At 35.0% G+C, this 26,595-nt stretch overlaps 1 protein-coding gene across 4 annotated transcripts in view; it reads left to right on the top strand.

The window, feature by feature from the left end:
- Positions 1–21,138, top strand: part of CCDC122 (coiled-coil domain containing 122) — a 56,467-nt gene extending 35,329 nt beyond the window's left edge. For all 4 annotated transcript variants that reach the window (XM_037799847.1, XM_037799848.1, XM_037799850.1 and 1 more), the window contains exon 4: positions 19,164–21,138. In XM_037799847.1, coding sequence (XP_037655775.1) covers positions 19,164–19,313 — 150 coding nt within the window. In that variant the 3' untranslated portion in view covers positions 19,314–21,138. The remainder of the gene's footprint in view (positions 1–19,163) is intronic.
- Positions 21,139–26,595: the final 5,457 nt, after the last annotated feature.

The following is a 26,595-nucleotide window of genomic DNA, read 5'->3' as shown; positions in this document are numbered from 1 at the left end:
TGTTCAATTTTTAGAAACTCTTCACTACTCCAGACAAGAAACAAAGTGAAAGATGAAAAAAGAAAAAAAGAAAAGGAAACTCTAATCCTCCCCTATCCCCAACCAATCCCCCTCAATTGTTGACTCGTAGTATTGGTATAGTACATTTGTTACTGTTTATGAAAAAATGTTGAAATACTACTAACTGTAGTATATAGTTTGCAACAGGTATATAGTTCTTCCCCACATGCCCCTCTATTATTAACCTTTAATTGTATTGTCATACATTTGTTCTGGTTCATGGAAGCGATTTCTAGTATTTGTATAGTTGATCATGGACATTGCCCACCACAGGATTCAGTTTTATACATTCCCATCTTTCGACCTCCAACTCTCCTTTTGGTGACATATATGACTCTGAGCTTCCCCTTTCCACCTCACTCACACACCATTCGGCACTGTTAGTTATTCTCACATCTTGCTACCAACACCCCTGTTCATTTCCAAACATCTAAGTTCATCCTATTTGAACATTCCGCCCATATCAAGCAACCACTCCCCATTCTTAAGCCTTGTCCCATATCTTGGTACCTCATATTTCATGTCCATGAGTCCACACACCATAACCAGTTCCTACCAGTGAGACCCTGCAATAACTGTCCCCATGTGTCTGGCTTATTTTACCCAGTATATTGCCCTCGAGGTTTTGTCATCAACCCATTTTTTTTTTAATATGGTTTTGTTCACTCACCATACATTCCATCCCAAGTAAATAATTGATGGTTCTCCACATGGTCATAAATTTATGTGTTCGCCACCTTCACCACTATCTATATAAGGGCATCTACATTTCTTCCACAAGGCAGAAGGGAGAGTCAAAGAAGGTAGAGAGGCAAAAGAAAGAGGAAAAAAAATGACAGGTAGGAAGCAGCAAAAGGAAAAATAACCTTAAATCAAAGTAGAATAAAGAATCAGACAATCCCACCAATGTCAAGTGTCTAACATGCCTCCCCTATCCCCCCCTCTTATCTGCATTTACTTTGGTATATCACCTTTGTTATATTAAAGGAAGCACAATACAATGGTTCTATTAGTTACAGTCTCTAGTTTATGCTCATTGCATCCCTCCCCCAATGCCTCCCCATTTTTATCACCTTGCAAGGTTGACATTTGCTTGTTCTCCCTCGTAAAAGAACATATTTGTACATTTTATCACAATTGTTGAATACTCTAGATTTCACCAAGTTACACAGTCCCAGTCTTTATCTTTCCTCCTTTCTTGTGGTGTCTCACATGCTCCCCACCTTCCTCTCTCATCCGTATTCATAGTTACCTTTGTCCAGTGTACTTACATTGTTGTGCTACCATCTCCCCAAATTGTGTTCCAAACCACACACTCCTGTCTTCTATCACCCTGTAGTGCTCCCTTTAGTATTTCCTGTAGGGCAGGTGTCTTGTTCACAAAGTCTCTCATTGTCTGTTTGTCAGAAAATATTTTGAGCTCTCCCTCATATTTGAAGGACAGCTTTGCTGGATATAGGATTCTTGGTTGGTGGTTTTTCTCTTTCAGTATCTTAAATATATCACACCACTTCCTTCTTGCCTCCATGGTTTCTGCTGAGAGATCTGCACATAGTCTTATTAAGCTTCCTTTGTAGGTAATGGATCGCTTTTTTCTTGCTGCTTTCAGGATTCTCTCTTTGTCTTTGACATTTGATAATCTGATTATTAAGTGTCTTGGCGTAGGCCTATTCAGATCTCTTCTGTTTGGAGTACGCTGCGCTTCTTGAATCTGTAATTTTATGTCTTTCATAAGAGATGGGAAATTTTCATTAATTATTTCCTGTATTATTGCTTCTGCCCCCTTTCCCTTCTCTTCTCCTTCTGGGACATCAATGATATGTACATTATTATACTTTGTTTCATCCTTGAGTTCCCAGAGACGTTGCTCATATTTTTTCATTCTTTTCTCCATCTGCTCCTTTGCGTGTAGGCTTTCAGGTGTTTTGTTCTTCAGTTCCTGAGTGTTTTCTTTTGCCTCTTGAGATCTGCTGTTGTATGTTTCCATTGTGTCTTTCATCTCTTGTGTTGTGCCTTTCATTTCCATAGATTCTACTAGTTGTTTTTTTGAACTTTTGATTTCTGCCATATATATGCCCAGTGTTTCCTTTACAGCCTCTATCTCTTTTGCAATGTCTTCTCTAAACTTTTTGAATTGATTTAGCATTAGTTGTTTAAATTCCTGTATCTTTGTTGAAGTGTACGTTTGTTCCTTTGACTGGGCCATAACTTTGTTTTTCTTAGTGTAGGTTGTAATTTTCTGTTGTCTAGGCATGGTTTCCTTGGTTATCCAAATCAGGTTTTCCCAGACCAGAACAGGCTCAGGTCCCAGAGGGAAGAAATATTCAGTATCTGGTTTCCCTGAGGGTGTCTCTTAGAAAATTGCTCCACCCTTTGATGCCTCAGGTCACTGTGCTTTTCTGTCCAGCAGGTGATGCCTGTTAGCCTGTAATTCTTGACTGGTGTGAGGAGGTGTGGCCGTGTTCCCCCAGGCTCTGGGGTCTGGTTCTCTCCTAGAGAAGACAGACCCCCAGGTGGACGTCATTAGCATTTCAGTAGTCTCGCTCTCTGCTTGTGCTGTCTCCACCCTTCCCCGAGTCACAGCCCTGGAAATTGAAAATGACTGGGGCTTTCTCCACTGAGCTGAAAAAGAAACAGATAGTGACCTTCAGACCCAGTCCAAGGTGACCCTCTGGCTCTCCAAGGTCAGTCATCACCCAAAGCCTCTGTTTTTTGGGGATGCGTACCTGTAGTGAGCAGTTCACACTCGCTACTTAAAACCCCAGTTGGAGCTCAGCTGAGCTATATTCGCTTGCTGGGAGAGAGCTTCTCTCTGGCACCACGCGGCTTTGCAGCTCCGGCTATGGGGGAGGGGGTCTCGCGACTTGGATCCGCAGGTTTTACTTACAGATTTTATGCTGTGTTCTCGGGCATTCCTCCCAATTCAGGTTGGTGTATGATGAGTGGATGGTCTTGTTTGTCCCCCCGCAGTTATTCTGGATTATTTACTAGTTGTTTCTGGTTTTTTGTAGTTGTTCCAGGGGGACTACTTAGCTTCCACTCCTCTCTATGCCGCCATCTTGCCCCCGATACTGTTTCCATTTCTGTTTTCTTTTGAGTAAAGTTTTCATAGTATATCTTTTTCCATCCATTAAATATCAACCTATGTTATCATTATATTGTAATTTTTTAAATCCACTGTCAATCTCTCTTTCAACTGGTATACTTAGACTGTTTACACTTAACATAGTTTTTGATATGTTAATGCTTAAGTCTGCCATTATATTTTTTGTTTTCTGTTTGTTCTAGCCTTATTTTATTTCTTGATTTTCTTTTACCACCCTTCTTGTGGATTACTTGAGTATTTGTTTAGAACGTTGTTTTGATTTATCTATAGTGTTTTTTTGAGTGTATTTCTTTGTATAGCTTTTTCATAGGTCACTCTAGATATTTCATTATTGATATATATATATATATATAACTAGTATCTTTGTTTTACCCATTTGAGTGAATTTCAGTGAAACCTTACCTCCCCTTACATCTCTTTACCCTCCCCCTACATCTCTTTACCCTCCCCCATTTATAATGTAATCATCTTAAATGTTTCTTCAATATACACTGATTAACTGTATTAGTGTTATAATTTTTGCTTCAACTATCAAACATAATTTATAAAATTCAAGAAAATGGGGAAAGTCTGTTGTACTTACTCATATTTTTTCTCTTACCATGTGTTTTCTTCCTACCTAATATTACAAGATTCCTAATTTTGGCATTTCTTTTCTGTTTAGAAAACTTCTAAGGCCATTGTTTTAGGGTAAATCTGCTGGTAACAAATTCTCTTAGTTTTCCATCATTGGAAAATATACTGATTTCCTTTTCATTCCTGATGTATATTTTTGCTGGATAAGAATTCTGAGTTGAGAGTTCTTTCCACAGTTGAAAAATGTTTTGCCACTTCCTTCTGACCTCCACGGTTTCTGAAGAGAAATCCACTATCATTTGAATTGTTTTTCCCCCTTTTGCTGCTTTGAAGATTTTTCTCTGTATTTAGTTTTTAGAAGTTTTACTAAGATATGTTTAGGAATGAATTTCTTTAGATTTATCCTATTTGGGGTTCTGTTGACTTCTTGATTCTATAAATTTATGTTTTTGACCAAATTTGGAAATTTTTTAGCTGTTATTTATTTGAGTAACAGTCCCACTCTTTCTCCTCTCTTTCTAGGACTGAGGAGTCAAATGTTAGATCTTTTGTTATAGTACCTGGGGCACTCTTCATTTTTTTAAGTCCATTTTCTCTGTGTTGTTCAGATTAGGTAATTTCCAATGTTCTCTCTTCCAGTTTACTGATTCTTTCCTCTGTCCTCCATTTTGCTGTTGATCCCATCCATTGAGTTTTTAATTTCAGTTATTTTATCTTTTAATTCTTAAATTTCCATTTGGTTCTCCTTTATACCTTGTATTCCTTTGATGGTACTGAACATGTTCATAACTGCTCAATGAAGCATTTTATGATAGCTGCTTTAAAATCCTTGTCAGATAATTCTTACATTTGTGTTATCCTGTTGTTGGTGTCTGTTGATTATCTTTTCTCATTGAGATTGAGATCTTCCTGGTTCTTGTTATGACAAATTGTTTTTGATTGAAATCTAGACATTTTCCTTATTATGCTTTAAGATTCTGGATCTTCATTACTGCCAGGTGGTAAAGTCCAGGTTCTCCACTAAGTGTCCCTTGATATCCAGGGAGGGGGAAAGGTACCTCATTACTTCTTGGCAGGAGTTGGAATTCCAGCTGATATCACCATGGCTGGGAGGGGGAGATACTCCTCATTTTGGATTCCCTTGTGGCCTCCACTGACACAGTAGGGGACTGCCTTGTTAGTGCTGAGTGATGATGAAAGTCTTGACTCTCCTCTGGACCTCATCTGACCTACCCCAAGCAAGGAGGAGGAAGGGTACATCATTATCACTGGATGGAGGTGGAAGTTCAGGCTTGGTAAATGGTCTCTACTGACACCCTGGAGTGATACTTGCTTCTGCCTGGTACAAATGGAAGTCCTGGCTCTCCACTTGCCTTCTCTGACACCAACCCAGCAGGGGCTTGGGGCACCCCATTATAGTCTACCAATGGTGCAAATTTAGGCTGTCCACTCAGCCTTTGCTGGTGTGGATAGTAGTGGGCTGTAGTTTTATCTGTGGTGTTTGGCTTGAGTAGAACAGTTACTGCCTAAAAGATTTTTATCCTGCTTAGTTGCCCTTTTCCAGCCCTTTAGCTAGAGAGAACAGGATTTTCTTGGGTCTTTTTGGCTGTGCTTACTGGTGTTTCCAGATTGATGGCTTCTCCAATATCCAGTCTGAAATATATGAGGCAAAAAGAAAACTCAGGGAACTCACCACCATATTGTTCCTGGGTTCCCGGGAGTCCTAGCCAGTTTGCCTTCTCTCTACCTTTCAGAATCTTCTTATGCTTGCTTTGGGTTTTTAGTTGTCCTTAGCAGGAAAAAATAGGGAAAAACTACATCTGCTCCATCTTGCCAGAAGCAGAAGTATGATCGGGTATTTTTAATGGTGAAGAGTGATGTAAATGGCCTCTAATGATTAGATTTAGATGAAATGTCACTGTATTCTAATGTTTTCATCATAAAAATTCTTGTCCTGAAATTTAATAAACAATTTTCAAGCTTTAATAATAGGGACAACTCTGTTAAGTTTCTTTTGTACTTTTAAATTTTAGTTCTATTACTTCTAATACATTTAAAAAGTCTTCAATTCCATTACAGTATCATAGTTGAAACAAATGAAAATTTAAGAAACTAGAGATATTATATGATATACACTACTAAGTTATAAAACTGAAGGACAAACACAGCCACACCGTTGGAGTGAGAATATTGTATTTTTTCAACAATTGAACTTATCCCTTGATGAGTATTAATATTGATATAAATAGCCTCCTTCTCAAAATAACCAGCCTTTAAAAGAGGATAAATTCAAATACCAGAAAATTTTTATTACTTATCTCATCTTTTGAGCCTTTTTTTTCTACCCCTACTGCATGTCTCTAGCTATGGCCTTGGTACATAAAGTTCATGGTCACCTTTTATGTGAACTACAGCGTTCTTTTAATCTACTCTTTAATGCTTTCAAACATTTTGGGCTTTATATGTTTTAGTTTTTATATTAATGCTGCTTTTTACATTTGTTGGTTCAGAAAAGATAGTTTTTTAATTTCACATGTTTTTCTGTCAAATAATTTTTGGTATAGTGTAGGCCATATCCGAATGAGACAAGCATTTCCAACTAGATATACCAGAACACTTGCCCTGTGTCTATTGTCTGTCTTTATATACATTTTGAAAGAAGGGAATTAAAGATAAGAGAGAGGAGAATGTAGGTAAACTATGAGTCAGTAAGCAAAATACAAAGCATACAAACACAAAGTTTCAAATACAAAGTATTAAGCAACATCAGTGATTGTGAGTTCAAGGCAAAAAAACCCTCAGTTTGCAAATCCAAGAATTTTCAGGCAAGAGAGACTAGAGCGGCTAAGAAATGTTTAGCAATATTTTGTGATAACAGACACTTCACAAAGCATTTTGAGATTCATTGATGGCTTATTCTTGCCTAAACTTTGTACAATCCACACTCCAAATTTAAAAGGATAGAGAAAAAATTGCACTGGTTTCAGAGCTACTAGGGGTCAGGTACAAAATATATTTGACTTGGACAATACAATAGGCAGCTACACAAATAACAGATGTATTCATTTACTGAGGTCAGCATCAGAAATGATTATACAACTAGAAAGCCAGTCCTGTGAGGAAAAACGCATAGAAACAAAGGTAAAAAAGGTGACGACATAAAGTTAAGATGAGAGTTATTCAGATGGATTGCCATTTAACATGGTAACAAATTATTCTGTACTATAGAAAGAACAAGAAGAAATGCTCAGTGTTGCTAGTCCTATTATTACTTATTGAGTGCCTGGTGGTTTTCAAACACTTTACATAGGCTATCCCATTTAAATTCTCATAATATAATAATAAATTCTCATTTTACAGAATTTCAGAAAATTTAAATAACTTGTACAAGATTATACAGCTAATGATAATTGATGGAGTTAGTTATGAATCCAGGTCTGTCAGACTGTATTTCTCCCAATCTTTAAAAAATGGTTTCCATTTCTATGGGAATATATTCTCCTTGAAAAAAAAGATTAAAATATTAGAGGAAAGGCTATTTAGTTCCTTTCACTACAACTTCCCATCCCATTGCTCTCTCTCTATTCTCACCTCTCATTAAGGGCCACCAGTATTTGGTGACTCTCTTTCAAGTCTTTTCACACACACACACACTCACACACACACACACATATATAACATGAACACCTTTGGGTGGGGAAAGATTATAAAAATATACTTTCGCAGCTGCTTTATTTACTCAACAACCTGTTCCATAAATTTCTGATATTAGTGGATATATGTAGATGGACCTATCTCATTCTTTTAAACTGCTGTATAATATCCCACAGTATGGCTATACCTTAATTTATTTAACCATGCCACAACCAATGAACATTTAAATGTTTCCCAGTATTTCACTATTTAATGTAATGCTTTAGTGAACATCATTGTACATACTGCCATTGCAGCGAGTAGTAAAATTACTGATCATAAGATAAAGTCCACAGTCTTCTGTTCTGTTAATACTCTCTGTTAATGAATAAAAACACAATAATATCATCTTATATTTGAAAAATCACTATATACACTTTATGGATTCTTATCACCCTTCCCATAAGGATTGTTGGGCAAATACAAAGCTATGACCTTATTGGGAGCCCCAAACTTGCATATTAACTCCCTTCAAATCCTTGAGTGTAACCTGAACTGTATGTGCATGGGAGGTAAGACTCCAAGGAATGCAGTGAAAAACAATGGCTATCAACATCTTCCCACTAAGGGGGAAACAGAGTTTGGTCTTTGAGCCCTGTCAGGTCAGAGGGGCTTGACAAACCTTCTGACCATGTGGGGTTTCCATTGGAACCCCAAAAGGGCCACACCTTAAGAGTAAAGATCACATTCAGAACTTAGAATTAAGATAAAACACTACTAAAGACTAAGACCTAGATCTAAGGGAAAAACTGAAATAGGCCCAGTCTAACAAAAGTGGAAAACAAAATCTCACAAGTTCAATATGAGCCAACAGTAGTTTAACTAAAAGAACAAACTTGACACTCTTCAGATGAAGATATCAGAATCTAGCGTCTATATTATATGCACCATGTTCAGTTAATAATAAAATATTAATAATGTGAACAAACAGAAACTGTTACCCATACTGAGAGAACAATTAAGCAATAAAACTGAACCACACTTGACTCTGAAGTTGTTAGACCAGGACTAAAACTATGATAACTATGTTAAGGTTTCTACAGAAAAGATGGAGGTAATGATGGATATAATGGGTAAAGAGAGGGAATTTTAATCATATAAAAGAACTAAATGTAAATCTTAAACTGAAAAAAGTAAAATATTAAAATAATATATATTGGGTGAAATTAACAGCAGATTAGATACAATAAAAGGAAGGATATTTCTTGAACTTGAAGATAGATAAGAAGTCATCCAAAGAAGCACATAGAGAAAAAGAAGAAAACATCTGAAAAACATTGCATAGAGCTCCAGTGACTTGTGGGAACATTAAGCCATCTAACACATGAGTAATGGATTCCCAGAAAGAGGGGTGAAAGAGAGAAGAGGGAACAGAAAAATATTTGAAGGAATTATTGGCCCCAAACTTTTCCAAACCTGAGTAAAAAAATGACTTACAGATTCAAGAAACTCAGCACACTCCAAGCAGGTTAAATACAGAGAAAACCATGTATAGGAATAGTATAGGCAGGATTCTGAAAGCCAAATACAAAGAAAAAAATCTTAAAAGCAGCCAGGAAAAATATGTATACACAAAAACAGTGATAAAAATGCTAGTTGTTTTTTTATTCGAAACAATGGAGGTCTGTAAAAAATGGAAGACCTCATGAAAGTGCTCAAGAAAAAAGTTTTTGAGCAAGAATTCTATATCTAGTGAAAATATCTTTCAAAAATGAAGGTGAAATATTTCAAATAAACAAAAGCATATGGAATATTTTCCAGTAGACTTGCACTATAAGAAATGTAAAGAAAGTTCTTAAAGCTGATAGGAAATGATACTAGGAAGGAATAAAAGCACTCAAAATGGGAACTATGTAAGTAAATATTTTTATTTTCTTCAATTATTTAAAGTCAATTGACACTTTAAAACAAAAACAGTAAAGTATTTGTGTTTTTATAACCTGTAGAAGTAAAATATATTTCAGTAATAGCATTTTGTTATAGGTTCGTACATTTTACCTGAAGTGGGATAACAGTAATTCAAGATAGATTTTGGTAAGTTAAGGATACATACTGAAATTCTTAGAGACACTAATTTTAAAACTACAAGTAAATATAGCTAGAAAGACAAAGGAGGAAATCAAATAGAACAGTAAAAAAACACTTAACCCAAAAGAAGATGGGAAAGGAGGAAGAAAGAAAAGTAACAAAAGAGACTAATTGAATATAAGTATTAATTACATCTAATGCAATTATTAAACACAAGCATATCAATAATTACATTAAATGTAAGTGGGCTAAACACTCCAATTAAATGGGAGAAATTATCAGATTGAATAAAATAAACAAATTGTAAGCATAACGTCTTCACAAGAAATGTACTTTTAGTATAAAGACACAATTAGTTGAAAGTAAAAAAGATAAACTAGTAAGTCACAAATTGTAAGAAAGCTGGTTTTGGCTGTATTAACATCAGATAAAGAATATTTTAAGATATGGACTATTGACAAAAGTTAAAAGAGCGTCAATTAATTCACTAAGAAGGAATAAGAATCCTAAATGTGTATGTACCTAATAACACAGCTTTAAATTACTTAAGTAAGAATTTACAGAACTAAGGAAATAAAGAGACCAAATCCCTAACCCTAATGGAAATCTTGACATTTTTTGAATAACTGATAGAACAATACAGAAAATCAGTAAGCATATAGAAGATTTGAAGAACGTACCTACCAAATTAACCTAGTTAACACTTACAGAACACTCCACCTAACAATTAATGATTACACTGTATTTTCAAGAGCACCTAGAACATTCACCAAGATAGACAATATACTAGCTGAAAATTTTCAAATAATTTGAAATTCTCTGATCATAGTAAATTCTAATTAGAAACCAATAACAATAAGATAGCTAGGAAATATGGAAATATTTGGAAATAAGGCATTTTAATTCTAAACAGCCCATGAGTAAAAGAAAAAATCACAAGAATAATCAGAAAATATTTGAAACTGAATGATAATAAATACAAAATATGAAAAATTGTAGGGTGTAGCTAACCAATATTTAGAGGAAAATTTACAGCTTTAAATGCCTGTAGTAGAAAAGAAAAAAGGTTTAAAATCAATGATCTAAGCTTCCACTTTCAGATAAGAATAAATTCAGTGAAAATTAAATAGAAGAAATAAAATAGTAAAGATAATAGCAGAAATCAATGAAATAGAGAACAGAAAATCAACAAAGCCAAAGACTGGAAAGACTAATAAAATTGATAAACTCATAGCAATACTGATCAAGCAAAGAGACAGAGAATACCAGGGACATCACTTCAGGTGCATAGACCTAAAAGGGTGATAAGGGCCTCTTATGAACAGATTTGTTTCAAGGAATTTGACAACTTAGATGATATGGAAGAATTTCTTGAAAAACACACATGCCATATGAACACAAGAAGAAATTACTTTTATTTTGGGCCTATAATTCATTTCAAATTAAGCTTTATGAATGGTGTGTGGTAGAAATCGGTGAAATTGATTTCATAAATAAAACTTTCCCCATAAGGAAAGCCCCAGAGTGACTTGACTTCACTGGTGAATTCTATCATACATTTAGGGAAGAAATACCAATCCTGTACAGATCTTTTCAGACAATGGAGGAGGGAACTCTTTACAGCTCGTTTTAGGAGGCCAGTATAACCCTGATTTAAAAAAAAAAAAAAAGCAAAAAACAAAAAACTGACCAAACATTACCAGAAAAGAGATTACAGACCAATGTTTCTTGTGAACATAAATGAAAAAATCTGTAACAAAATATTTGCAAATTGAGTTCAGCAATAAATTAAAAGGCTAATACATCATGATCAAATGGGGTTTATCCTAGGAATGCAAAGTTGGTTCAACTTCCAAAAACCAAAACATATAGTTTAAAAAAATGGAGATAAAAATATATAAGTAACTTAGTTGCAGAAACAGCATTAAACAAATTTCAACATTCATAACAACAGCTCAAAGCAAATTAATAATAGAAGGAAAGTCATAAACCTGATAAAGGGCATCAATAAAAACTCAGCTAACAGCATTATGTTTACTAGTAAAATGTTCAATGCTTTCCACTTAAGATTGGGGACAAGGTAAAGATGTTTGAACTCACCTCTGTGTAACATTGTACTGGAGGTCCTGATTAGTGCTGTAAGGCAAGAAAAATTAATAAAGTATAAATATTGGAAAGGAAAAACAAAACTTTCTTTATTCACATATAATTCTTTATGTAGAAGAAAATTAAGGAATCTACAAAAAGACAGCACTATTAAATGTATACACTAAGATCACAGAATAATAGGCCAAAATAAAAAAATCAATTTTATATCTATACGGTTTCTAAATAGTAACAATAAAAGCTGAAAAGTGAAATAAATAAATGAAAACCCTTTTCATTAGCACCAAAGAACATAAAATACTTGCTGAAGTGGATTGAATTCTGTACCCCAGTTTGGACATGTTCTTGGTCTTTGACTGCATTCTGGTGGGTGTGGACCCATTGTAAATAATAACTCTTCAAGATGTTACTTCAGTTAAGTTGTGGCCCAAATAAATTAGGTTGAGCTCTAATCCAGATTACTGGAGTCCTTTATAAGCACAGTGAAAATCAGATGGAGAGAGAAGCCACAGGGAGCAGGCAGAAGCTAGAAGTCAACAAAACCCTAAGGAGAAAGAATACATTGCCAGGTACATTGTCATGCAATGAAACAGCCAGAAAACCCCCCAAATTGTCTGCCAGCCAGAAGATACAGAACCCAGGACGAAACAAGCCTTCTAGAAGGCTTCTGAAACTGTGAGCCAATAAATACCTGTTGTTAAGCCACCCCATTCTATGGTATTTGTCTTAGCCAGGGAACTAAAACACTTGGTGAAAGAATATATACATAGATCAACTGACCAGATGAATTCAGAAATCAATCACGTTTTGTCAGTTTGGCAAGGTATCAAGGTAATTCAATAAAGAAAGGAAAGTCTTAATCAACAATTGCTGCTGGACCAACTGGATAGCTGTATGGAAACAATACACCACCATCCCTACCTTTTTAGCGAACACAAAATTTCATTTGAAATAAGTCGTGGGTTAAATGTAAGTTAAAACTATAAAATTTCTAGAGGATACCATAGAGAATATCTTCATTATGTTGGGTTCAGCAAAGATTACTTAGGACACAAAATCCAATAACTATAAAGGAAAACAGTTAATATGTTAGGCTTCAAATTTGAAACTTCTGTTCTTCAAAAGACACCATTAAAGAATATGAAAAGGCAAAATCAGAGAAGGTGTAAAAAATATCTGCAATACACATATCTGACAAAGGGCTTTTATCTAGAATATATAAGGAATTCCTACAACTCAATAATAAAAGACATATAACCATTTTTTTAAAAAAAGGTAAAAGACTTGGACAAAAACTTCACAGTAAGTATAGGATAACCAATATGCACATGAAAAGATGCTCAACATCCACAACCATCAGGGAAATACAAATTAAAACAACAATGAGATAATATTTTATACCCAATAGAATGGCTAAAGTTACAATGAATGCTACTATCAATCACTGCCAAAGGCGTAGAGCAGCTGGAAATCTCATGCATGCTGGTGAGATTATAAAATGGTGCAACTACTTTGGAAAGCTTTATGATGGTTTCTTAAAAAGTTAGCATTCCTCAATTTGGGGGCTTGCTCTCATGAAACTTATTCCTGCAAAGGAGAAGCTCAACCTACTTAAATTATGCCTAAGAGTCATCCACAGAAAACCTCCTTTATTGCCAAGATGTGGCCTCTTTCTCTCAACCAACTTGGCAGGTAAACTTACTACCCTCACCCCTACGTGGGATATGACTCCCAGGGGGTATGTCTCCCTGGCAACATGGAACATGACTCCAGGAATGAGCCTGGCCCTGGCATTGTGAGATTGAAAATGCCTTCTTGAGCCAAAGGAGGAAAAGAAATGAAACAAAATATAGTTTCAGTGGCTGAGAGATTCCAAATAGTGTCGAGAGGTCATTCTGGAGGTTATTCTTATGCATTATATAAACATTCCTTTTTAATTTCTAGTGTATTGGAATAGCTAGAAGGAAATACTTGAATCTGTTGAACTGTAATCCAGTAGATTTGTTTCTTGATGATAATTGTGTAACTATATAGCTTTTATCATGTGACCAGGTGATTGTGGAAACCTTGTGACTGACATTCCCTTTACCCAGTGTATGGGCAGATGAATAATAAAATAATGATGAAAAATAAATAATAATGGGAAATAAGGAGCATGGGATGGGTTGGGTGTTCTTTTTTAATTTTAATTTTTATTTTTTTCTTTATTTTGGAGTAATAAAAATATTCTAAAATTGATTATGACAATGAATGCACAACTATATGATGATACTGTGAGCCACTGATTGTATACTTTGGATGGATTATATACTATGTGAATATATCTCAGTAAAATTGCATTTTAAAAAAAGGAAGTTAAAAAAGTTAGCCTACATCCAACCTATGTCTCAGCAATTCTACCTTGCGGCATTTACTCAAGAAAAATGGGAACATATGTCTTCAATAAAATTTGTTGATGAATATTCATAGCAGCTTACTCATAATAGCCCCAGTCTAGAAACATTCCAAATTCCCTCAAAAGGAGAATGGATAAACCAATGGTAGTATATTCATATAAAGTAATTGAATTCAGTGAGAAAAAAATGAACTACTGACACATACAATATGGTTGTATAAATTTGTCAAAAGTCATCAAACTGCACACTTAGAAATCTGTGATTTTTTAACTCCATAAAAATATTTGACCATACTTTTTAGATTATACAACTGAAGCAAAGAGAAATTAAATGACATGTTCAAATGCCAGCAAATGGGCTCCAAGTCTTTTAAGTGCAGTTTTTTTTTTTTAATGGTAAAACAATGACATTCAAGTGAGAGTTTGTTAGATATATGGTGAAATTCTGAAGAATACAGGATTTAGTAATATATTTTATATAACATTTTCAAAACAAGGTAGCATTTCAATTAACTGTCTTAGAGCAGTGTAATTCCAAGCTGCTTGATTACAAAAACTCTCTTTTTATTCATTTATTTATTAATTCATTCAGCACATTTATTGAGTGCCTATCATGTGCCAATTACTCTTCTAGGCACTGACCATGGAGTAGTTAACAAAATAGAAGGGTAAAATTCCTGTCCTTATAGAAATTATGTTCTAGATAAGGAGACAAACATAAACAAGATATATAAGGTATATGGCATGTTAGATAAAAATAAGGGTTAAGGAAAAACAATGGAGCAGAGAAGGAGATTATATAATATTGTGGGTGGTGTGGAAAAAGAGAAGACGAAGTATTAGATCCTGTTGCCAAGAAAGGCTTCATTGAAACGGCTTCTTTTGGGAAAAGCCTGAAAGAAGTGAAGGAGCTAGGAGAAACAGATGCAAGGGGCTTCCAATGAGAACATGTCTAGGTTTAGGAAGTAGGAAGTACAGTATGTCTGAGTGGAGGGAATGAAGAGAAAGTAGTAGGAAGTGAGGTCAGAGTGGTATGTAGATTACATAGGGCCTTGCTCACTTTTTGTCACTGTGTTTTCTGGGTACCACCCCTGCTTCTCTATTGTTTTTGTTTCTGCCTAGCTAGCAACAGAGTATTAGTCAAGGTTCTCCAGGGAAATAGAACTGACAGGATTTATATATATTTAAAATATGTATTCTATATATAATATAAATATTATATTTATTATGGGAATTGGCTCATGTAACTTTGGGGATTGGCAAGTCCAAATTCTGTAGGGCTGGCTGCAAGTTGGGAACTCCAATAAAGCTTTCTATGAATTCCCAGGGAGAAGCTTTTTGGCTTCTGTCTGCTGAGATCATCAGTTCGCCCTTTAAAGCCTTCAGCTGATTAGATGAGACTTCTTTGATTGCTGAAGGCAATCTCCCTTATTGATTGTACATGTAATCAGCCACAGATGCAATCAACTGACTGACGATTTAAATGCCTGAAATATCCTCACAGTAACAATCAGGCCAGTGCTTGTTTGACCAAACAACTGGACACCATAACGCAGCCAATTTGACACATGACCTTAAACATCACAGATAGTAACCCATCCATTTCCTAGAAGCAAAAAAGCTGTATTCTCTACAGAACCACTACACCCTTAGCTGCTTAATGGGATTTGAGTTTGAATATTAAAATATGTCAAAGTCTGAAGGTTACCAGAAGAAACTAAACAAATGACTGGCCTTCAAGAAGGCTCATAAAATGACCTTTGCTTTCATGAAGTCACTTATGACCCCAAACTGTCTTTGAGCTTTGTGAGCTTAGAAACCTAATCATGTTAGTGTCCCAGAGTTGTGTAGACATGGAGAGATGTTAGCACAGCTCATAAGAAATTGACGTAAAAAACTCAAATGCCAGTTTATTAATTTACAACAATAAATGAAACTCTCAAGGAAATCAGACAAGTTATTATCAGTCATTGCTTTTCTCCCTATAGTGAAACTACATTGGAAGCCAAATTATCACAATGTTGATCAGTGAGAATGGAAACAAAGTCTGTCATCTGAACTTCACTGGTCTTGACTTCAGCCTCTGGGCACTGAAGGAATCTCTGTAAGAAGGTTATATTTGTCAAGTAGATAGTACCAGGATGGGAACGGCCAACCCATGCCTCCTTCACTTGCCAATTTTTGTGCTGCATTCTTTGCAAAATCCCTTGTGATTATATATTCTTTCTTTAGGTATATTAATACCTTCTGGACACCTTGCTGTGGCTGGTGACCTAGAGTTCCAGTAAGGGGACTTTGTACATCTCTACTCAGATCCATTGTGTATTCATAGCTTAACTATTCGAAGAATAATTTTAGAAGCTAGCCAGTTTTCAATTGGCCAAATTTATTGATTAACAGAAAACAAGTTCTATTTCTTCTGTTCTTATGAATATATTCTATGGACCTGAATATAAGCATATTCAGTGATTATATTTTCATTATGTATATATTTTACTGGATATTTTCAATGGATATGTATCAATGGAATGTTGATATATTTTACTCAATGTTCTTTTGAATAGTTTCATCATTTAATATGAGAATATTTCAGTTTATACTAACTTATTTCTAATCATTTTCTGTTTTGCCAACATATCAACCTTTTAGGCCTCATTCACCAATTTGAATGATTATCTGAACTTACAGATTAACAAAATGTAGAACTTTAAAAGATATATAAAGCTTATAGCAATTTATATGAGGTTTTTGGTTGACAAATTTTCCACTTTGTTTTTCTAATAACATTTTGGAATGCTTAGATTTTCTCCATCCTGGTCCCCCTGCCACTGCTGAAGAACTGTTTCAATATAGTTGGTTTCCGTGTAATCCTGTAGACTTTGCTTTAGGCATTTAAAAACATTATTCTTAGAAGGAGTCCATAGCTTCCCCAAACTGCCAAAGGGTTCATGTCCATAACAAAGGTGAAGAATTCCTGAGCTAAGGGAGTGTGTTAGTCAGAAACCAACAGAAGACATCTGTAAATGTGAGATTTTATAAAAGTGTCTCATGCAACTGTGGGGATGTACGAGTCCAAATTCTGTAAGGAAGACCACAACTCTTACAAAGGTCTTCAATGAACTCCTCGGGAGAGGCTGGCTGGCTGAAAGAGAGAAATTCTGTAGGGTAGGCTGCAAGCTGGCACTTCGATGAGGGTCTTCAGTCAGTTCCCCAGGGGAGGCAGGCTGACTGAAGAAGAAATGAAAGTTCTCTCTCTTCTCCCTTAAAAATCTTCAGCTGATTGGATTAAATCCAGCTGATTGAATTCTCTCATTGCAGAAGACACTCCCTCTGTTGATATAATCAGCCACAGATGCAATCAATTGACTGATGATTTTATAAACCAGCCTTCTGGTTTATTAACAAATGTCCTTGTAGTAACAGGCCAGTGCTTGCTTGACCAGACACCTGGACACCATCACCTGGCCAAGTTGACACATGAACCCAACCATCACAGGGAGGAACTAGGAAAGAGAAGAGAACCCCTGCTCCGGGAAAGGCAGGGAGATTTTGCATACAGCATAACTTGGGTCCCAGTGAAAAGGAAAGCTGAGTGATAGAGAAAAGGGAAGGCAAATGAGGCAGAGAATCTTGCCCCAGAAATTCAGAGTCCTGACTCCCTACAGTCCCCTGAGGCTGTAAACTTATTTTTGGCAAATTGGATACTTTGATCAATTTGGTGAATTGGTGTTTTGACAAATTGGTTCTTCTTTGAATTGACCTAGAACCACTTTCTGACTTGCTAAAGCGCTCCCTAAAATAAATATAAGACTTAATGGGTAACTCTCCCAGACCTATTATTCTTTTTTCAGTTCATTTAAGAGTGGTTATTCTACAACAATGATATACCACCTCACACCACTAGGATGGCTACAATAAAAAAATTCAGAAAATAGTAGGTATTGTCAAGGATGCAAAGAAATTGGAACTCTCACACATTACTGGTGGGAATGTAAAATGATGCAGCCACTTTGGAAAACAATCCAGCAGTCCTTCAAGCATTTAAACATAAAGTTACCATGTGACACAGTAATTCCACTCCTAGTTATTTACTCAAGAGAAATAAAAACACATGTCCACAGAAAAACTTGTACACAAATGTTTATATAAGCACTGTTTGTAATAGCCAAAAGGTAGAACCAACCCAGAGGTCTACCAAGTGATGAATAAATAAAGTGTGTTGTATCATACAATGGAATATTTGACAATAAAAAGGAAATGAAGTACTGATACGTGCAACAATGTGTAAGAAGCTTGAAAACATGCTGAGTTGAAAAAGCCAGTCATAAAAGACCACATATTGCATGACTCTGTTTATAAGAAATGTAAGGAATAGAAAAATTTATAAAGAAAGAAATTAGATTAAAGTGGTTGCCTAGAGCTGGGAGAAGGGCATGGGGGTGGGGAGTGACTGCTAAGAGTACCGTGTTTCCTTTTGGAGTGATGACAATGTTCCAAAATTGATTATGGTGATGAGTCATAATTCCTTGACTATACTGAGAACTATTGAATTGTACATTTTAAAGGGTGAATTGTATGGTATGTTAACTATATTTCAATAAAGCTGTTTCGAAAAGAAGAGTAGGTATTCTTAGTATAGCCAAAACTAACATCAGGGAATTTTTACTTTTTTACTTTATTGTGGTCTGACGCCAAAACCCTTGCTCCTTCCACTGTGTGTCATTGCCTTCAAGTGTAAATTTTCTGGTTCAGCGTAAATACTGATCCACTTCATGGCAGGGGAATTAACTATATGATATCCTCAGATTTTTTAGACCTGTGGATCTTCGTTTCAGTGAAGTACTGGGTACAGGAATAAAGCCATTTCTAATAATTTATAACTGCTTGGATGTATAGAAGGCACTCCCATCAGAGCTTCACTTGGGTTAGAATTCCAGACACCATGGAGATAATAATACCCATATCATAAGGTGTTAGGAGAATTTAATTATATGTAAAAAATTCCCAGCATAGTATCTCACATGTAGTAAGGGTTGAGTAAATTAGTTATCATATAATTACTGTTTAGTTTTATCATCATTATTTACAGTGAGTAATTTCTACTCAAGTGCTTTCCTGTTTAGAGTAGTCAAAATATCCTTCATGGTCGTTTATTATTTATCCTTCACAAGCCCTATTGAATGTGTACTCTTCTTATAGGTACAACATAAGAGATATGATGCAATTCTTAAGCGTTTGCGTTGTCAGGTGAACAAGCTTCAAGCAAATAGAAGACAATGGCAATGGAACATTGAACAACTGGAAAAAACTGCAGCTGAACTAAGAAAATGCATTGGAATGCAAGAATAATAAAATCAGAGGGCAAAGTGGAGCACAGATCCTGCCACTCAAATTATGGGGCAGAATATTGAGAAAATCCTTTGGATTCTTAAAAACCAGCCTCCACTATCAGAAACCTGTCTTGATGATGGATACATTTTCTCTTTTTTAGAATCAGTTATCAGTTTATTAAAGTTCATACCAATCCTACAACTGATTAGCAGTAGACAGGCAATAGGAATACTTACTGGAGTGGGTACAATATATTGTACTTAGGAGTGCCTGTTTATAACCTTGTCCCATTCACTGCCATATGGTGTAAAAACTTTAGAAGAAGAGGAAAACTTGATTTTTGTCATGATTTAAATTGTCAAGATAAAAAGTTTGTCTATTTCAAACTTTTTATTAGAACTTGTTTTTTTAGAACCATCACATGAGCCCATAAATATTGATATTTACAAAAATGTTGTTCTTTGTTCCATGCTTCAGATATTTAACTCACTTTTGTCTTTTATCCAGAAGGCAGCAATAATATTTTCTTTATTTGATAATATATTTTTCCATTGTTGCAATGCATAAATTCTTTTGTTCATTTTTCTGTCTATAAATTCTTTATTTCTATTCTGTGACCAAATTAAAGTAATACTGTCATGTAAGGCAGACATACAAATGCTTAAAAGAAGATTGTTAATCAGGATAGAATAACATATAAGCTGTCTTAAAAGGGAAATGCTGTGTGTCAGGGAAACAAAACAAATTTTAAAATGTTCCTTTTAAGATAAAAGTGCTCCCTCACCTAGTTTCAATGAGTCAAATACTTAGGAGCAGGAACAAAAAATTAATTATTGAAGATACAGTTAATTTTTTTTATTTAGAGCTGTTGTAGGTTTACTGAAAAATTGTGCAGAAAGCACAGAGTTCCCATATACCCCACCACACATGTAGAGTTTTCCCTATTATTTAACACTTTGCATTAGTGTGGTACGTTTGTAACAATTGATGAAACAGTATTATTATAATTATTTTAACTATAGCCCATAGTTTATACCAGGGTTCAGTCTTTGTGTTATGTTTTCCTTTTTAAATATTTACTCTGGTAACATATATGACCTAAAATTTCCCATTTTAACCACTTTCAAGTGTACAGTTCAGTGGGTTTAATTACATTCACAGTGCTGTGCAACCACCACCACCACCCATTATCAAAAGTTTCCCATCACCTCAAACAGAAACTCTGTACTAATTAAACATTAATACCCTGTTACCCACCCCCACCCCATAACCTGTATTCTAATTTCTGACTCTATGAATTTGCATATTCTAATTATTTCAGATAGGCAAAGTTGTATAATATTTGTCCTTTTGTGTCTAGCTTATTTCAGTCAACATGTGTTCAGAGTTCATCCATGTTGTTGCATGTATCAGAATTTCATTCTTTTTATGGCTGTATATACCACATTTTGTTTTTCCATTTGAAGATGCAGTTTTAAAATCTTTGCTTTTAGGATTTAATGATTTCAAAGCAACAGCATCAAAAAAATTTCTCAAGACTATTTTATCTCCACCCGTCTATATGTCTGAGATTTATTGTAACAGCATAAATGATATAAAACCTGAAATTAATAATCTTATTGTGTCTAGCATTAATTGTATTAGTATGGCTTAGAACAGCTTAGTATGGCTAACATTTCAAATGGCTTATACTGTAACACAACTAGCTTTGGCCAATGACTTAAAAACACAACTGGGAATAAAAATGGTAAACCTACAGAGGGTGGTGAGTACCACCATGCTCAGCTGAAGACAAGGGTGAACCAAAAGTTGATGGCACAAAAATATTTTCATGGAATTTGCATTAAAGGTTCTTCTTGTATTTATACTTCATAATTTTATTTACAGATTATAGAGGAAAAATCCTAGTCTTCTAAATACCTTTTAAAAGTATATAAAGAAACCATGATTGTGGCTTTCAAAATATTTCTACACAATAACTAACAGCTTAAGTTATACTTTTGAAAGTTTGCTTTTAAGTTAAGATATAAAGAAAATAGGTTGAATGTGCTTTAGGATAATGTGCCCCATTTTAGAAAGTAATTTTCAATGCAGTTCCAACATACCCATGGTAATAATACATGTACCTATTTAAAATTTCATGACAATTGAAAGAATTATTTGAAAGAGAAGACTTTTTTTTCTTCTTGCTCTTTCTGAAGAATGTTTTCAAAATGGTGGAAATTTTCAGATTAACCAAGAAGAACTGAAATACTGTCACAAAATTGAAAGTTAGAAAATAAAAGTAATTTTGTTTTTATTTCTCCAGAACTGAACCCAGCTTAGAATTTGAGGTCTTCTGCTAGTGCCTTTCTCACACATACTTCTAGTTTAAAATTTGTTCTCTTTTAGGTAGCCACTCCTCAATCACCTTTTTTTCTCCTCAGAAATAATCTAATTTCCTGGGAGACTTGCATCATTTTGCCATCAGAAGAAAGGCCAAGTGCCATTCTCTGACCTGCCTGGCTTCTGCAGAGATGCAATCCATGCTTCCTTGTCTTGACCATCATCTTCTGTCCCTGTGGCATCTGCAGTTGTTATCTCTGGTCAGTGCAGTCTATTTTGTCCTCCCCCAATCACATGGCCTCTTCTGGTCCAATTCTAATTCTCTTTCTGGATGCTGGCCAAATTTTATCTCTTTAGGGCCAAGAAATTGTTGTTCTATCCACATTCTTCTCCACTTCTTTGAATTCTGCTATAAATTGAGTTTTCCAAGCCTCAAGTTCAGTGGGTTTAATTACATTCACAGTGCTGTGCAACCACCACCACCTGGGGATCAGCAGAATATTTTTTCCTCTCAAAATGTCAAGCTTTCTGCAAAGCTGTGACTTCAAGAGTATTGTTTCTATTGGGCTTAAAAAAAATCTACTCTGAAGCTCAAAGCTGATGAATGACTTTTTAATTCCCAGTACTGTCTGTCTGGACCCTCGTCTTCCATGTGCTATTACCTAAATGATCAGGGAAATTCAGCTAGTACAAGGAAGCAGCAAAAGAAAAAACCCTACAGTTAATATCTGAAAACATTACCTACTATATCTGCAGTATCTGGGCAAGTTATAATTGAACAATGTAAAGAAATTGCTACCCATTTTTAAGCCATGGTTTAATAATCATGGAACTCACCGTATTGTATACATTCAAGCCAGTCTGCCATCTTGGACACTGTTATGGCCAATACAAGTGATGTACACATTACCTGCTGGCCATGTCCCTTCTGGTCAATTCAGTAATAATGCCTATTTCCTGAAACACTAGAGATATAAGATAACACTAATAACACCAGTACTGTACTGAGCAACTATACTGTGTCTTGTTGGCAATTTGTTTACATTATTTCATTTGATTATCCAAATAATGGTATATTTTATTATCCCTGATTTGCAGATGGGACTCTGAGACTTAGGGTAAGTAACTGCCTAAGATCTCATTACACATGAGCATAGATGAAACTCAAAATCCTCATTCTTTTAGCTACATGGCACTGCTAGAAAATAATTGCAAGGGTAAACTTCAACTTTACCATGAATAAGTAATTAGTTATTATTAATTAAATAAGTATTAACCTACCTAAAGATTACAAAGCACAGAATGAGTTTAACAATAAAGATTGCATTTCATGGTAAAAAAAAAAAAATAGTACTCAAATCCATAGGTTTGACCCTACATGAGGGTCAGTCACCTACATGAGGCAAAGGAAGATGAAATCCTGTTTATAAAATGGCTTTGGAAACTTTTATAATTCATAAAGGAGATTGCAATTAAAATTCTAATTTCCTATATCATTCAATACAGGACACGGAATCCATGGATTCATCCATAAAAATCATTAAGGGCTGTATTAAAACTACAGAGATTTGGGACTATTTCAGGAGGGGGAATTCAGTAGATTCAGAAAAAGTTGTGGTTTTGTAACTAAAATTTGCACTTGATTCACTAGTTGCTCATATTTCAGGTGCTCATATTTTTAAATAACATAAATATTTTATTTCTCATTAGCTAAGCTAATGATTACTAAAGCTAATGGTTCAGAAGCTGAAAGTTATATGCCTGTCAAAAATAACCTATGCTGTAATTGTTTATTTGAATTTATAATGTGTTTCTAAGGAAAGGGTTTTTTTCCCTTGGCTGATAAACTTGGCAATGTAAGGAATGGGTCTTCTATATCACATTAGTTACCATACAGGACTTTCTATTGAATGTTACTGAACTGTGACCAAAACCAGGAAAAATAAATTGAAACAGATCCTAATAGCAGAATAGATTTATTCAGTACATAGCTAAGGATGGATGCTCCAAATTGCTTTTTCTTTTCTGTTCCATTTAAATGATGCCTGTGAGATCTAGATCTTTAGAAAAGTAAAAATAGCCAATGATTTGGTAATGACAGACTTGCTGTTTTCATAATCTAGTGAAGACAGACATGAAACTTCAGTCTCTTAATGGATGAGATGATGTATTCCAAGAGCCAAACTGGAGTTCATTTGATAAATAGTTTTAAAGGCTTCTTATCCCTAAAATTTTCTGGCATAAAATTCATGTCAAAATTGGAATAAAAAACTTAAATGTTTGCCAGTATTTCTGAGGTACCAGCATGGGGTAATTCAGAGGTAACGATAATAACACACTGCCACTCAAAGATAAAGTACAAGTATTTTTTGTCCAAACTATTTAAGTCAAGACACATCATCCACCTCATCTGCTATTGTTTATTGCTTTCCCTGACATTATTTTACATAGAATAGATTTATGTAATCCCTGTGTTTGTAGTGGATAAGTTTTTTCAAAGTGCTTTCCAAATTATTGCTCCCTGAATCCAGGGTGCATCTTTGTGTACATGATGTGCAAAAAAACAAAACAAATATATAACAACAAACCCCAGTGACCTAGTGTTAACTAGTTCTTGTACAGTGAACCAGCCAGATGTCAGCACATCTACTTGTCTGAAAATGTTATGTGTCTTTTCATCCACCTTGTCCACAGAGGCTCTGTACAGCTACTCTCAAGTGTCTGTAATTCCTTAAATTGAGACCAGTCTGAGAAACTTCTCTCTCTTCATGTAATATTGACCTTGCCTGGCAGCTTAATAACATTGGTATTATCTTAATTTTTGGTTCTGATTTGGATAAAACAGTTATCATAACGGTCCATTCTGTTTCCAGCCATTCACTAGTCAACAGCCCTTAATTGTACAAATTTAGATTATTCATTTTCTAAGCCTTTCAGTCTCAATTAATCTTTCAATGAATTTACCCATGCACAGTTTCCTAGCAATTAGTGAATCCCCTAATTTTTCTTTCTTCTCTTTCCAACAAAAAATGCCACTTCCTGATTCAGACCTTCCTTTTTTCAGTATTTGCCCAGCCATCAGTTGCCTCATCTACAGGCTCCAATTTTCATTTTTGTTGTAACTCCAAAGTTTAAGACACCCACCTAAGTTTAGAAGTCAAATAGTGAAAACAATCTCTTCATTTGTAACTGGCTTATGCAGGGGACACCATCTTATTCTTTACTTTGAAATGTTTCACCAAGACTTTCTAAGAAATATCAGCCAAGGCTCCACCCAGATCCTCTCAGATCTTTTTTTTTTTTTTTTTGTACCTTTTTTGGGCACCTTCCTCCCAACTTAGATGTGCTTTTGCCACCGATAGCTCTGACCAAATACTCTTGGGGAGGTTTACTATCCTCAAAAGGAAAGGACTTCATCTGATATTATAGCCTTGCTTGGCTATTTCTCCTTCTTGGTCTTGCTTCCCTTACCTCAGTAACAAGTCACGCACTCAAGAATCCTCATCTTAGAGTCAGCTTCTGGGAATCCCAATCTAAGTAAACTTTGCAAAAAGAATCACGTCTTGGAAATCTCTATCTTCCAGAGATGCCTATTACTCTCTTTCCTATTCCTTATCCCAGATCAATTCCATTCTCAGCAGAAAAAAAAGACTCTTAGTACCTTTGAAATCTTGTCAACTGTCCCATTTGGTGTAATTTTGATTTCTTGTCTTTAAATAAAAAAGCAAGCCAAATGACATAAACTTTATTCCATGTATTTAGAATAACAGTAAAAGTACATTATTAGCTTTAAAAAATCACTATTTTATATTATTCATCTTTTTATGTTACTGTCCTTAGGAACCACTGTGTTGCTATATCCAATAAATTTCACAAATAAATCTTGATTCTGAAAGCTCAATTTAGAAATTTAGGACATCTTGTCAACTGCATTAGAGGTCATGTGATTTTAGACAGATTGATTTGAAACCAGACAAAAAAAGGTGACATTTGAAGAAAACATTTTGGTTGCTCTCATTCCTGCTAGATGACAAAGACAGTACAGGGATAGCAGTAAATAATGTGTGCACATCCACACAACTGTGGCCTCATAAAATCGCCTGGTTCCCTCAAACCATACTTTTTCCTCTTTTCCATCTTTTAAAATTAGCAATTCTCCCTTCCAATCATTCAGTGATCCCACCTACAGCTCAAGAGCACTAGAATAACGGTCTGATACCGATTAAGAATAATTAATATTCAGAAAACTGCAAAGGCATGTGGATCCATAAGATAGAACATTGTAAAATGTCAAAGTCGTAGCATCTGTCATCATGGTTTCAGAAATTTTACATTAACTTCAATAGAATACTATCTTTATGTTCTTATTATATCAGCATTTAATATAGTAAAATAATAATTATCAAAACCAGTTATTGATGCTGTGAAAATGATTTTATCCTATGCTGAATATAACCTTTTTTGCTCTTGACCTAAAGCACTTATAAACATTCATGTTGTTAGTCCTCAAAACCTCTAGCTGATGTATGAATAATTTAAAATAGCTTATGGAAGTATGCCTGGCAATAGGTGAAAAACTTGAATATTGACTTTTATTTTGTTATATAACCCAAAAAAACAGAAGCTGAATGGTATGAGTTAGAGCCAAAAACAGTGAACCAATGGCAAAGAATTCTAAGCAATTTTCATGTTATACCTTCTGTGTGTTGTGTAACTGCAAATATAAATCTATGATTCCTTACAACAGGAGATCAACTTAGTTAACAAGAGAGACACACATATTGGGCTCAAATACAATGTAAAATATTCTGTTATAGAAGCATAAACCAAGCCCTTTGGAAACAAAATAAGGAGGAATAATTCCAACTAGAGAGTAGGACAGGGAAGATTTAAAAGAAGAGGGGTTATTTGAAGTGGGTCTGAAGCATTTATAAGTTTTCATGATTGTCTCTACTCATCAGACTGAAAGTTCCTT

This window comes from Choloepus didactylus, chromosome 12, assembly GCF_015220235.1.
Source record: "Choloepus didactylus isolate mChoDid1 chromosome 12, mChoDid1.pri, whole genome shotgun sequence".
Taxonomy (NCBI): Eukaryota; Metazoa; Chordata; class Mammalia; order Pilosa; family Megalonychidae; genus Choloepus; species Choloepus didactylus.
Note: the sequence above shows the minus strand (reverse complement) of the source record. Positions and strands in the feature narration are given on the sequence as shown.